The sequence below is a fragment of the Lissotriton vulgaris genome, chromosome 8 (assembly GCF_964263255.1).
Source record: "Lissotriton vulgaris chromosome 8, aLisVul1.2, whole genome shotgun sequence".
Lineage (NCBI taxonomy): Eukaryota > Metazoa > Chordata > Amphibia > Caudata > Salamandridae > Lissotriton > Lissotriton vulgaris.
Genome location: NC_141696.1, coordinates 669,034,547 through 669,048,935, shown reverse-complemented (window position 1 = coordinate 669,048,935; position 14,389 = coordinate 669,034,547). Strand labels below are relative to the sequence as shown.

The window sequence follows — 14,389 nt, the reverse complement described above, 5'->3', positions numbered from 1 at the left end:
AGACCCTGAAATGCTGATACCGGTAATATAGGGGGTTAACTCAGAGGGAGCCCCCCAGTACATTGGGATCATACTCCCAATACAGGAATTTGTGTTGGGGTATGAGTCCAACATGTTTGATACTGAGCACGATTGGGTTTTGTGCAGCCACTATATAGTTAGATCTCTCGTACTGACCGATATCCACTATATGTATTAAGATAGCTGACCACACTTACAAAGCTTGGAGAATCGACTCTGGGTTTTGCAGGGGTGTCCTACTAAATCAGGGACTCCCATAAACGTATAACCAAGCACCCTGCCCTCAGGACTGAAAAGCCTGCCATAGGGGTGACTTATATTTCTTAAGAGCAGTAACCCCAGATATAAGGAAACATATCTGTTGTGAGAGGTGCAAGCACCAACACACACAGCCTGCAATGGCAGGCCTTTGGTCACAGTTTAAGTGGCCTCCAATGGGTGGCACAATACCCCTGGTGTACCTATGCCCTGGGTACCTCAGTACCCTGTTCTAGGGACTTACTAGGGTAAACCAGTGGCCAATTATGGATGTACAGGAGTACTTACCACGGTAAATTTAGGGAGCAAGTACAGTGACTGGGGTCCTAATTAGCGAGCTCCCAGTCAGACTAGTCAAAAACACACTGACACCAAGCAAAAAGTGTGGGTAACCATGCTAGAAGGATCCTACCTTCCTACAAAGTTTTCTCTAATTGGATATCGGTTCAATATTCATTTTAAATTTGAACTCATTACGCTCTCCAGTCTATGCACTAACCAACCTATGACTCAAGATCCACCAATCAAGGTCAATCTACAATTTTCATTTTCGAATTTCTTTATTGTATACAATCTGATGCTAAGAACATGCATCGTTAAGTGTATGCATAATCACAGCAATGCTTCCACAAACTACTGACATTTTTAGAAACTTCTGCAAAACCACCTTATAAACAAATCTATCAGTTTCTACCCGGCCATTCTGCCACCCCATTGTTTGCCTATAATTTTACTAGTAAATTCTTCCATTTTGTTTCTAACAATGGAACTTCTAGATTCATATAAGCTACCGTCTGAATTTACTTGTAGCTACCTTCTGGTAGAAAAAAATGATGTACAATAAATGAGCAAAGGTTCAGCATTTCTCCATACACAGCACCACCCATTACTTAAATTATGTTCAGTTTAAAGCCAGGATTCTTACCTTTTTTGGTATAAATTTGAGCAAGCTCAGCAAATCTGATATCATAGCAGATGCCCACACCTACTTTACAGTAAGCTGTTGAGAAAGACATGTGTTCGAGTTAGTAAACACTTAACAATTTTATTTTTTGTGTGTTGATTGCAATTTTTATCAGTTTACATATAAATAGGATGGAGCTTCTGAAGTCCTTCTCCTAAGATAAAGTTCAAACATTTAGAAAAAAACACAATGTTATACTCCAGGAATATTTTGTCAAAGATATATGTTAATTTTCAAACACACACCTACAGTCTATATAGGAAACTGCAAACATGAAAGGCTCAAGAATGATTACATTTATAGATAAGTTCATGGTGAAAAGACATACAGACGTGGAAACACGTGAATAAACATGTGTTATTCAAAATTCTCCCCACCATGAAATAAGCTACATGTGGTTCAGACATATTGGCATGCTCGTCTGACCGGAGAATCTATAGACAGAGCACTTCAGCTAAGATAACCTTTCAGCCTAAGGATGACAAAATAAAGTGATTGCAAAAATAATGGGCAAAATTGACAATAGTCATAGATTTTCCAATACTCTAACCGCACATTATTTAGTTATGCTTTTTTTTAACTACATGGGAGATCTGCATTAGTTAGTGATGCAACATATGCTTTTGCACAAGCAACTTTTTCTCCTCCACAGGGGAATAATTGGTCTCTGTGGAAAAGCTTTTCCTTACCTCATCACATCAGAAAGGCAGTCCTGCCAAGTACCAAGCATCAGGCGTTAGACTAACGCATTTCAGTGTGGTGGTCCGCATACCATATTGATACGCCTCAGCAATGCATTGTCACGCATTATAGGCATAGCGCCTCCGCTATAAAGCTGATAGCGCTGTGCCTACTGTACTTAAACACTGGAGTGGCTGGCTGCGCACTATGGCATGCACGCTGCTCCCGCTGGCTGGGCTGGCTGTGCTAGCAGCAGCTCCTGCTGGCAAGCTGTTACTGTCACAACTTGCTCCCTGCATTCTCGTGCCCACCACTAGAGGGCTGAATTGTGGGGCTCTCCAGTGTTATAATAAGCTTCAAGACTCTCCTCTTCATGTACACACTGACTTAAAGTCATTTGGATTCAACTTGCAAATTGCCACCCTTTCCCAATCCATGCCAGGTTTTGTGAAAGCCAGTCTGCTCATGCTTGAAGGCAGCCTGGTCATGTTTAACACTGTTACCTAGAATTACCTGCTCACTGCTTCATCTCCACCCCTGCAGGACAAGGATGGGTGGAAGAATTCAGCTCACATGTGGCTGGCTGCTGCTAGCCAGTCTGCTCATGCTTGAAGGCAGCCTGGTCATGTTTGACACTGTTACCTAGAATTACCTGCTCACTGCTTCATCTCCACCCCTGCAGGACAAGGATGGGTGGAGGAATTCATATCACATGTGGCTGGCTGCTGCTAGCCTGCTCACACCTTAAGCCCCAGCTACCTTCAGGCCAAGGTTGGTTATTTTCGCTGTGTTCCGGTGAGACCGATCCTTTTTTCCGGAGCTTTTGATGTTCCTTGATTCCTGAGCTACAGTTAATCGATGTTCCTTGATTTCTGAGCTATAGCTATTCCTTGTGCCTGAATTAGCAGTGCCTGCAGTGCCACCTTGTTTCTGGAGTTCCTGAGCTATAGTTATTCTTTGTTCCTGAGCTTCAGTTATGTCTTGTTCCTGATTTGCACTGCTTGCAGTGCTCTCTGGACTCCTTGTTTCCTGAACTGCAGCTATTTAATGTTTCCTTGAACTAGCACTGCCTGCAGTGCTACCTTGACATTTGAGCTTTTGCTCAATTCTTGTTACTGCTCCAGCACAACCGTCTGTGCTACTGTGTTTTCTTGACTCCTGATTCAACTCTATTCTAGTATAACCTTGTAGCCTCCCCTTCTGTATATCCTTTTCCAGTGCTTGCTTTTCCTCCCATTTCATTGGTTCCTGTTCCTAGTTTACAGTCTTTTCATTCCTGCTGTCTTGCTTCTATTATTTGCTTTCTGCCAAGTGTCCTGTGATTCCCTTCCCACTCCTCCTTGCTAGCTCCTTATCTATTGTGCTTGTATTTAGTTCTACCCCCCTTGCTGTTACTACCTTGCGTGTTCCTGTTTGATCATGAGGATCCGTGGGCACAGCTGACAACCTAGGTGGTGTTTCTTGTGCACTGTGAGTATTGTCTTTGTGTTACATTTAAAACATCACCATAGGTATCAGCTCCACAGACCCTGCCTTTGCATGTATATCCTATATGTGGGTATTTGCAGTCAGTATCTGTAACAGCAATTGTGGGCCAGGAACTTATTGAGCTTCAGTCTTACCATGTGGAGCTCCCGAGTGCTTTACCCCACATTCCCTTTATTGTTAATGCTGTGTGTGCTTATATATATATATATATATATATATATATATATATATATATATATTACCTACTGGCGGTCGCCAGTAGGTAATTATAGTTAGGATTTTTTCTCAATGCAAAATCTCAACATTCTATAGGGAATAACTTTGGCGCCGGTTGAGGAATCTGCCTGAAAATTTCCTCAAATTTGCCTCGCGGCGCTCCGGTCCTTCCCTGAAAGTTTGGGAGTTTGGGGGGGATTCGTCAAGCGGGGGCCGAGATAAAAGTGGGGTCCCAAAACGTGTTTTCCCCATGTTAATTTCCATAGGGCGGTCGACCTCCCTTTTAGCCCGAAAGGCTGAATGGATTTCCACCAAACTTGGCAAAATTGTAGGGACTGGTAGCCTTTGCTATGTCTCAAGATATATGCTCCAGTGGTTTTTACGAAAATTAACTTTGAAAAAATATATATTGGGCTACATTGGGCTATATATATGTTAGAGCCCAAATGTAGCCCAATGTAGCCCAACTATAGCCCAATGACAGAATGTCCAAGAGTGTTCTAAAAGAACAACTAGAGCGCTAACAGTCTTACTTATGACAAAAGTATGGCACACCTGAAGTCATCTTGATTGGAATAAAGTGTTAACAGTTAAAACATTTAATTTGCAAAGGAACAAAATGAGGGGGTTCATTTTGCCATAGAAATTATGATTAGTGCTGAAGAAAGAAAAATTAGGGCCCATTTTGAGTGACTTCTCAAATCCTCTTATATTTCATTACAAAATTCTGATATGCAGTCTCCCAAGATGGCCACCAGAGACAAAAGAGCCCAAATGTAGCCCAAATATCAGCCAGATGTAGCCCAACTATAGCCCAATGACAGAATGTCCCAGAGTGTTCTAAAGAACAACTAGAACGCTAACAGTCTTACTTATGACAAACGTATGGCACACCTGAAGTCATCTTGATTGGAATAAAGTGGTAACACTTAATACATTTAATTTGAAAAGGAACAAAATGAGGGGTTTCATTTTGCCATAGAAATTTTATATATATATATATATATATATATATATGTATATATATATATATATATTCACTGAAAAAATCCAAAGGTTTCACACCAGTTATAGTTAGGCATTAGCATTTAAAAAATCTTCATTGATGTCATTTGAGATGTCATCAGTGATGTCATGAGTGATGTCACTGACCATGTCATGAGTGATGTAATATGTGACGTCATCAGCAGTGCATTGCACGCGCAAGTTATAGTGAGTCCAACTAACTATAACGTGGGAATTTCAATGGTTTTATGCGAGTAAAATTTCCACCTAACTATTACTGGTGTGAAACCTATGGTTTTTTCAGTGAATAAATATATATGTATATATATATATTCACTGAAAAAAACCATAGGTTTCAGGCCTTATATAGTTAGGAATTAGCTTTTAAAAAACCTTTGAAATGTACTCAAAGTTTTAGGAGTGTCACTCATACAAAACCATTGAAATTGTTCCTATATAGTTAGTTGTACTAACTATATTTCGCGCACCCGCAATGCACTGCTGATGATGTCACATATTAGATCATTCATGACATGGTCAGTGACATCACTGATGACATCTCAAATGACATAACTGATGACATCACTGATGACATCATCCACCTGACAATCGCATACACCCTTTCATACACAAGTAAAATCTTTCATCACTCTTTGTAAAATACAGAGTATCATATTTGAATCCATTGTCACAGCAATACAAGTATCTAAAAACCCACTCAGTGATTTATAGATGTATACACACATCTAATCACTTACCTGTAGATTCACTCATACATGCTGTCAATGAACAATAGAACACTATCAAAAATACTTCTACACCTATATCGACATTAAACAACAGCACACATCCTATTCACATATGAAGTCATCCTACTCACTTATGCAAAGAATGGATCACTTACATATTTACTTAACTACACACTTATACAAACACCACTTCATCTATTTATTTAGATAGTAAGTCATACTTAGTGAATTATAAAATCATTATTACAAGTACATAGTTAGCCATACAGTCACTCACACAATCATTGAGTCTTATGTATACTTATTTATATACAACAACTGACACATACACTGCCTTTTATTTTTCTAGTTTGTTGGACATGTACCATTGAGAAATATATTTGCTCATCACCACACCCATAAAGAGATTCACTCACCCAAACTGTTAGAACATATAATTTTAACTTCATATATCTACTGAATAAACTATTCACACATCTTTGGACCGTCACACACCCCCCACTGAACCACACACACTTTCACTCTCCCATACAAATACTCAGTTATCTAATCAATAACTAATATAGACTTTCACATAGCTAGTAACCAACTGCAGAACCAGTTTACACAACAACTGACAAAGTGATACAGATATTCACCCAGTTTAGTCCCTATCCACTATATTTAGTGAGACACTATAAATTGGTCAAGTAAACAGTCAATTACACAAGATGGCGGACTCTCCGGACCATTTGGAATGTTCACAGACACCCGAGAGCCAATCAGCTTTCCGCTCGCGCATTTCCGTGTCATGCCGGGTGTGCTCCCCGGTACGCGTACCTGTAAGCGCTCAAAGCGCGTATATAGATACATATATGTTTTTGAAGTTAATTTTCGTAAAAACCACTGGAGCAATTTTCACCAAATATAGAAAAGGCACTTCTGCGTACCAGACCCTACAATTTTTCAAAGTTTGGTGTAATTCCGTTCAGCCGTTCGGGCTGTAGGTGTGTCTAATCGTCCTATGGAAATTAACATGGGGAAAACACGTTTTGGGACCCCCCTTTTTTCTCGGCCCCCGCATTACGAATCCCCCAAAAACTTCCAGGGAAGGAGAGGAGCGGATCTGGTCTAAATTTTGGAAAATTACACGCAAATTCCTCAACTGGCGCCAAAGTTATTCCCAATAGAATGTTGCGGATTTCGAATGGTAGCTAGGTCCAAACTATATATACCTACTGGCTATCGCCAGTAGGATATATATATATATATATATATATATATATATATATATATATATATATATATATATATATATATATATATATATATATATATATATATATATATATATATATATATATATATATATATATATATATATATATATATATATATATATATATATATATATATATATATATATATATATATATATATATATATATATCGTTTCTAGTCCAATTACCCTGCATAACCGGCGATCTCTTAGCGGTGCGGTTTCCAACGGCAGGACCACGCCGTTAAAATATTTTGGCACACTTCTGGAAGCCCAGAAAGACGGGTCGCACTCACCAAAAGGAATCGCTTAGTCAGGTTTTCTTTTTATTTATATTTTCATTCCATTTCCATTTGTTTAACGGTCACTCTAACAAGACAAACTAATCCGATGCGTTCCGCAGCAGCAGCTGCTTGATCACGGCATCTAACAACAGTTTTTTTTTCTCACGTGATTTAAACAAGTTTGAAAAGGACAATTGCATCATTTCCTGCCACTAAGGCTTGTGGGACATGTAGTATGTGCCTATTGTTGGTAATACAAATCGTGCAAACTATCAAAACCTAAGCAGGGATTTTATCAGTAATCGGCATATCATTTTCAGACACATTAATGGTTAACCCCATTAGTTGCTAATTCAATATAGTATACAAACAGTTGTTTCACCGCTACATGTGCAAGATATGTTATAATTTGATATCATTTAATATATATATGGCATTAACATTTTCTGTTTCATGGTATTAGCGTTTTTGTGCTATAGGTGCACATAGAACTCTTCCGACTGATTTAAACCAAACGGGTTAATTGTCCTGAATTTTAAAATATGTAGAGATTCCTTTTGACGGAGTATTTTTTCCAAATTGCCTCCTCGTTTGCTTTCTGTCACTTGGTCGATGCCATTAAATTTTAGCATTTTCCAGTCCCCCCTTATGGAACAATTGGGTGATCTCCCACCAATGGTGCCATCCAATTTTAGAATCTTCCAGTTCTTTTTTAGGATTAAATTCACCATTTTGGAATTTTGGGTATAGTCTGTGATAAATCTTATTTCTGTTGGATTTGCTGTTGCTTTTGTTTTTATTGTCAAGCTGTCAATTCTTGTCTTTTCATTTGCTTTTTTACAACAATTTCCTACCGTGCCGGCATTATATTTTCGATTTTTAAATCTTTTTGCTGTATTGGTGCTATGCTTCAGCCATTCATTTTCCTCACTGCAGATTCTGCGTATTCGGAGAAATTCTCCGTATGGAATACTTTCGATTAATGATTTTTGGTGGAAGCTGTCAGCTTGTAGGGTGGCATTTGTAGCGTTTGTTTTGCGATGAAGAGTGGTTTCAATTTTGTTGTCCTTTATGTAGATTTTTGTATCCAGGAAGATGTCTTTACTTTTTTCCATTTGGTAAGTGAATTTTAGAGTTTCCATACTTGTATTCAGTATATCAAAGTACTCCTGGAATTCTATTGCTGTTCCTTTCCACACAATTATTAGGTCATCAATAAATCTTGACCACTGAACAATTTTTTCCACATACTTGTTGTTTTCAATATTCCATGCCACTTCCTTTTCCCACCATCCATGGTGAGGCAGGCATAACTTGGCCTACAGGAAAAACCCATAGCTGTTCCGTTGCACTGTCTGTAGATTTCATCTCCGAAGAGAAAGAAGTTCCCAGTAAGACAAATTTCCAACATTTCCAGCAGCATTCGATTATGGTCACTTAGATGTATGTCTCTTTCTTGTAAAAAGTATTTGCAAGCATTTATACCCATGTCATTTGCTATGGTGGTGTACAATGAGAGGACATCCATTGTGATCAGGTAATATGAGCCATCCCAAGTAATTTGCTCAATCTTTCTAAGGATATCGCTAGTATCCTTGATATAAGACTCCAGGTTTTCTACAAAAGGTTGCAAAAAATAGTCTATGTAGTTCGCCATTGGCTCTAATAAGGATCCATTTGCCGAGACTATCGGTCGTCCCGGGGGTTGCACAGCATCTTTGTGCCCTTTATGGAGGAAATAAATGGTGGCCATAATTGGATGGTCCCCCACTAAGTATTTTCTCTCGTCTTCATCGATTAGTTTTTGAGCTGTCCATTTGTAGATTCGTTCATCTATTTCTCTTTTCATTTTAGTAGTTAGATTCACTTGTAACCTTCGCTCATTTTGTCGAGATATTGCATATGAAGCCCATGAACAGATGCTAATGGTTCTAAGAAGGAAACTAAAGCTTTGAAAAGAGAGGTAATTCGATGCAACTTTAAAGTCTCGAACAAAGGGTCTCGCCAAGACAAAAAAAGTAAATAATAACGTACAATACAGCAGAAAATGGTATAAATAACACTCTAAGAAAGACAAATTGGAAAAAAGAGAAGTGAACAGACAAGAATTTTTGACATCAATGTTTGTAAAGGATCAAATACAAAAAGATGTGCAAACGCAAAACACAACTGGGAAATTGGATGTAAAGGGCAAACTTCGAGTTTGGGAAAAACTGAGCAAAAAGGAAATAAATAAATCTTGGGAAGTTTTGGCATTGAAGAAATACTTGGAGGTACAGTTAGTTGGACTCACTACAACTTGCGCGCCTGCAATGCACTGCTGATGACGTCACATATTACATCACTCATGACATCACTGATGACACCATCCAGTGAATGTGTGTCTTTCTGAAAAATAAATATGTTTTATATATGTATATGTAAAGGTCGATGGAAGAATAAATGTTTAAATAAGTGTCTTAATGGATGTTTTAAAAAAAAAAATTGATTGGTTGACTGGCTTATTAAGTGTATATTAGCGAGTATTGTTTAAATATTTAAATATTTGTATCAGTGTTTCACTTTGTGTAGAAGTGGCTGCATGGGTTGGTGAGTAGCTACATGTGTGTGTATATGGGTTATTATTGTTATTGTTATTTTAATTTTATACCGCGCCTAATCACCTGCAGGCCTCTAAGCGCCAGGAAAAGATGGTACAGGACAACAACATAACGAAGTCAGAGCAAAGAGCAGCATTCCGGTTATGCTATGCTCAGGCTTCTCCTAAACAATAGTGTTTTTAAGCTCTTTCGGAATCTTAGGAGGTTTCCTTCTTCGCGCAACCCTCCAGGCAGACTGTTCCACAACTGGGGAACCAGTACTGAGAAAGCTCTCCCTCCCTTCGTCGCCAGCCTATAGCGAGAGCAGGTCAGCAGCTGCGAGTCCGAGGACCGAAGTGATCTCGTCGGACAGTACAGCTGCAGGCGCTCCTTGATATAGGCTGGGGCCTTACCGTAAATTGCCTTATGAGCTGTACACAAACTCTTAAATTCCACTCTCTCTTTAATTGGAAGCCAATGTAGGCTTTGTAGTAGGGGAGTGGCTCTAGACCTCCTAGGAGGTCTAAAGATCAAGCGGGCAGCATCATTCATCAAGACCTGGAGCCTGTTGGTAAGGGTTTTCGGTAAGCCAAGATAGAGAGCATTTCCGTAGTCGATTCTGGAAATGATGGTGGCAGCCACTATTGATCGCATCATGGGCTCTGAAAGGATAGGGGATAGCTTCCGCAGTTGCCGAATGATATTAATACAGCTGCCTACCACCGATGCGATCTGAGCAGCCATTGACAGGTCGGCATCCAGTTTAATCCCTAAACTTTTCACAGCCAGGCTTGGTTTTGGGACAGGGCCCAACTCCATAGGCCAGTAAAGGTCACTCCAAGGTGAAGAAGTGGATGGGATAACCAAGATCTCAGTTTTGTCAGGATTGACTTTTAAAAGGTTATCCGTCATCCATTGCACCGTGAACCTCAGGATGTTCTGGGATTGGAGTTGTGCCTCCGTGGTGTCGTTTATACTTAGCAGTAGCTGCGTGTCATCGGCGTAGTTAAAAACTTTACAGTTCATCGCAGCTAGCGAGGCAATCAGTGGTTGCAGGTAAAGGTTAAATAGAAGCGGGGACAGGGCAGACCCCTGCGGTACCCCACATTCCAAAATCCCCACCTCTGATGTTTCATCCCCCAGTTGTATCTTTTGGGTCCTTCCTATAAGGAAGGATTCCAACCACTGAAAAGCCAAGCCCTTGATCCCAAAGTTCTTCAATCTATCCAAGAGCAAAGCATGGCTGACAGTGTCGAACGCCGCTGATAGGTCTAATAATATCAGGGCGCTCGCATTCTTACAGTCAGCTCGACCTCTTAGATCATCCAGCACCGAGAGCATCACTAACTCGGTGCTGTGGTGGGCTCGAAACCCTGCCTGTCTATCATGGAGTAGGTGGTGAGATTCCAGATAGCAGGACAGGGACTGAAGAACGTGCTGCTCAAGGATTTTTGAGAGAAAGGGAAGCTGGGAGATGGGTCTGTAATTTTTTAACACAGCAGGATCCGACCCCAGCTTTTTCAATAGAGGTCTTACCCGCGCCTCCTTAAGTTCATTCGGCAGATATCCCATGCCTAGTGATCTATTGAGGAGAGAGATGATATACTCCTCTAATAAGGGACGTGCGATGCGAAAGATCTCAGGTGGACACGAATCAGCTGGGGAGCCAGATTTAATTTTGCCCATCAGTTGTTCCAGAATTAGTGCATCCATCTCTGGAAACACATCAAAGGAGCAGTCATTCGCATTTTTAGATGTGAGGCTAGTCGCAGGCCCTGTTGCCGCCACACTCTCCATCTCTTGGACAATGATCTTCACCTTCTCCAGGAAGTAGGTCTGGAAGGTGTTGCAGTCAAAAGGGGCCTTAGCATTGTCCGGCTTTTTACTCAGCTCGGCCAATACTTTAAAGGTTTCTTTCTGGATGTTAGTAGCTTTACTTAGGCGCAACTCAAAGTAGTCCGCTTTAGCTTGGATCATAAGTTTTTTGTATTGGTGGAGGGAGGCCTTATAGATATTCCTATCTACGTCCTGCTTGGATTTCCTCCATAACCTTTCTAGTCTCCTTAGCTTTGTTTTGGTTTCCCTTAAGAGTGGTGTAAACCAGGGAGCTTTCCCTGATCCCTTTATTTGCTGTGTTCTCACTGGCGCTATCTGATCGATCGCTCGAGTCATACATCTCGTTAGGTCGGAGTATTCTCGGTCCAGGTTACAGTCCGACTCAGAGGCCTGGGGAGGGGCCAAATGAGCCTTGGTCAAAGACAGCAGGTTGACTTCAGCCCATTTCCGCGTTTTCCTAGACCCATGTGGGCTGCAAACAGCCCCACTGTTAAGGGGGATATCACATGAGACCACATGGTGATCCGACCAGACACAGGGCGCTGCCTCCCTAAATATTAGGGCAGCGTCTGTAGTCCACATGAGGTCGAGAGTGTGGCCTTTTACATGCGTTGGAGCATCCACCACCTGTTTAAAACCCAGGGCAGACATTAAAGTGTCTAGCTGACGCATGGGTGAGTCCCAGTTGGGTTTGTCCCAGTGTAAATTAAAATCCCCTGTTACCAGGATTTTTGTATATCTTGACCTGAAGTCAGATATGATAGGACAGAAGAGGTCAAAGAATGTTGGGGTTGCCTTGGGCGGGCGATAGACAGACAAAATCACCCAGCACACATTGTTTACAGTGACCTTTACCCCGATCAAATCGGCTAGGTCGATCGTCTCTGTTACTAACTTTTCCACTGTCAAGGTCTTCCTATAAAGGATAGCTACCCCGCCCCCCCGTGAGCCCCCTGGGCGGTTGTGCCACATTATATCATATCCGCTTGGAACAGCGGCAATGATATCCGGCAGTGAGTTCTCATCCGTCCAGGTCTCCGAGAGGGTCAGGACATCGATCTCACTGTCCTGAAGCATGTTATATACCTCCAGATGGTGGCAGTGAAGCGAGCGGGTGTTCAGACTAGCTATTTTTAAGATGGGATGTTTCCCCACGGCAGGTGTACACCTACCGTTCCGGGATATACCATAGTGTTTAAGCAGCGTTGAGACCGCCTGGTCTACCACGGGCTCACCTCTATTCAAGGATTTCAGCTCCCCGGGGAGGTAAGTGTGACGCTGACCAGCCGTCCCAGCCCCTGCGCCCGTCTGTGCGCGGACGGGCGCAGACGGGCTGGACTCTGGCGTGACTCCGGCGGTGCTCCGGCGAGCCCGCCGCGCGTGCCCGCTGCGCGTCAACATGGCCCGTTTAGATACCGGTCTGGCGTCCTTGCGACGACTAGACCGTGTGCAGCTCCTCTGAGCAGCCCCCCCCAACCCAAGATGGCCGCTACAGTGCTGCTTCGGGGAAAATGACCCGCTCCAAACGCGGTAATTAACGATTTTCGTTTCGATTTTAGATGTTTTTTTAGTATCAGTATGAGTGTCTGTATGGTTTGGTGGGGGTGTTACTTAGCACATAGATGCATCAATGACTGACTCACTGTTTGTATGTGTTTTGAAGACAGCATATGTGCAGGACTGTATGGGTGGATGAGTGTGTATATGTGTGTGTTAGTGAGTGAATCACTGTCTCACTAGTGTCTTTATCAGTAACTACATATGTTTTAATCTAGTATATGTGAGTATTGATGTATATGAGTGAGTATATGTGAGAGTGAGAGATTGAAAGAGTTCTTGTTTAACTAAGTATGTGTTTCTATAAGTGATTGTTTAAGAGAGTAAGTATGTGTAAGTTTCCTTAGAAGTAAGGTGGTAGTGTGTGTATATCTGTATATGCAAATAAATGGATGTTCAATAGTTTATTTGCATGTGTGATTATGTGTGTGAGTAACTTTTGGATGACTGTCGGTGTGTAACAGGATGTATAGGTGTATCACTACATATGATGAGTGAGTATATGTATGAGTGACTATATAGAACTGTTGGTGAATGAGTGGATGTGTATCTAGATGGTGGAATTACTGAATTGGTTGTTGTAACTGGTATGGGTATCTCCATTTTTATGAAAATGTTAGTTTCTATTTTTGAATATGTGTTTCAAGGGTTACATTACACTGAAAGGAGGTCTGTCACTCTGTCACAAGGATGGTGTCATCAGTGATGTCATGAGTGATGTCACTGACCATGTCATGAGTGATGTAATATGTGACGTCATCAGCAGTGCATTGCAGGCGCGCAAGTTATAGTGAGTCCAACTAACTATAACGTGGGAATTTTAATGGTTTTATGTCAGTAAAATTTCCAGCTAACTATAACTGGTGTGAAACCTATGGTTTTTTCAGTGAATATATATATATGTCTGCACGTTTATCCTAGGTGTAGGTATTCTGAATGCTAAATTGCTTTTTGAGTGTCCATCCTTTGAGTCTTAGCCATCTAGTTCACTTGTACAGGCTTCACTTTGGATCCCTTTTTCTCCTCTGACTTCCTGTGTGTTCCTGGGCAGCACTGTACTACTCTTTCTGTGTACGTTTTCTACCCAGTCCTTGCCTAAGTCCTTGACTGTGTTCCCGACATAGTGCCGGACAGTCCCTGACAGTTACGATGTTCCACATTGGAAATTGATTGCCCCGAAGCGCGACACTCAGACCTGACCTGACGGAGATATCAGCCAGGTCAGGTTGTGTGATGGAGTCTGGCGCAGTGGGGGCCGATGTCATGTCATGCTCACCACTTCTGGGGTTTGAGGAGGCCGATCCTCAGTTTGCTGCAATTTCATAATAAGGAATATTCAACAAACTGTTTACTCCTCCAAGCCATCCATCCTTGGTCTCTAAAAGGAGGGGGCTCCTTGGAGCACTACAAACGTACTTGACTTGCGGGGTACTTTCACTTGCATAAGCCCCCGAGGCCTCGCTGCCCCGGCGCGTGCACGCACAATTCCCAAG

At 41.5% G+C, this 14,389-nt stretch overlaps 1 protein-coding gene across 1 annotated transcript in view; it reads right to left on the bottom strand.

The window, feature by feature from the left end:
* The window catches only part of NIT2 (nitrilase family member 2), a 502,164-nt gene that overhangs the window by 180,049 nt on the left and 307,726 nt on the right, over window positions 1-14,389 (bottom strand). The window contains exon 6 of the mRNA XM_086934539.1: window positions 1,205-1,279. Within this exon, the coding sequence (XP_086790665.1) occupies window positions 1,205-1,279 (75 nt within the window). The remainder of the gene's footprint in view (window positions 1-1,204; window positions 1,280-14,389) is intronic.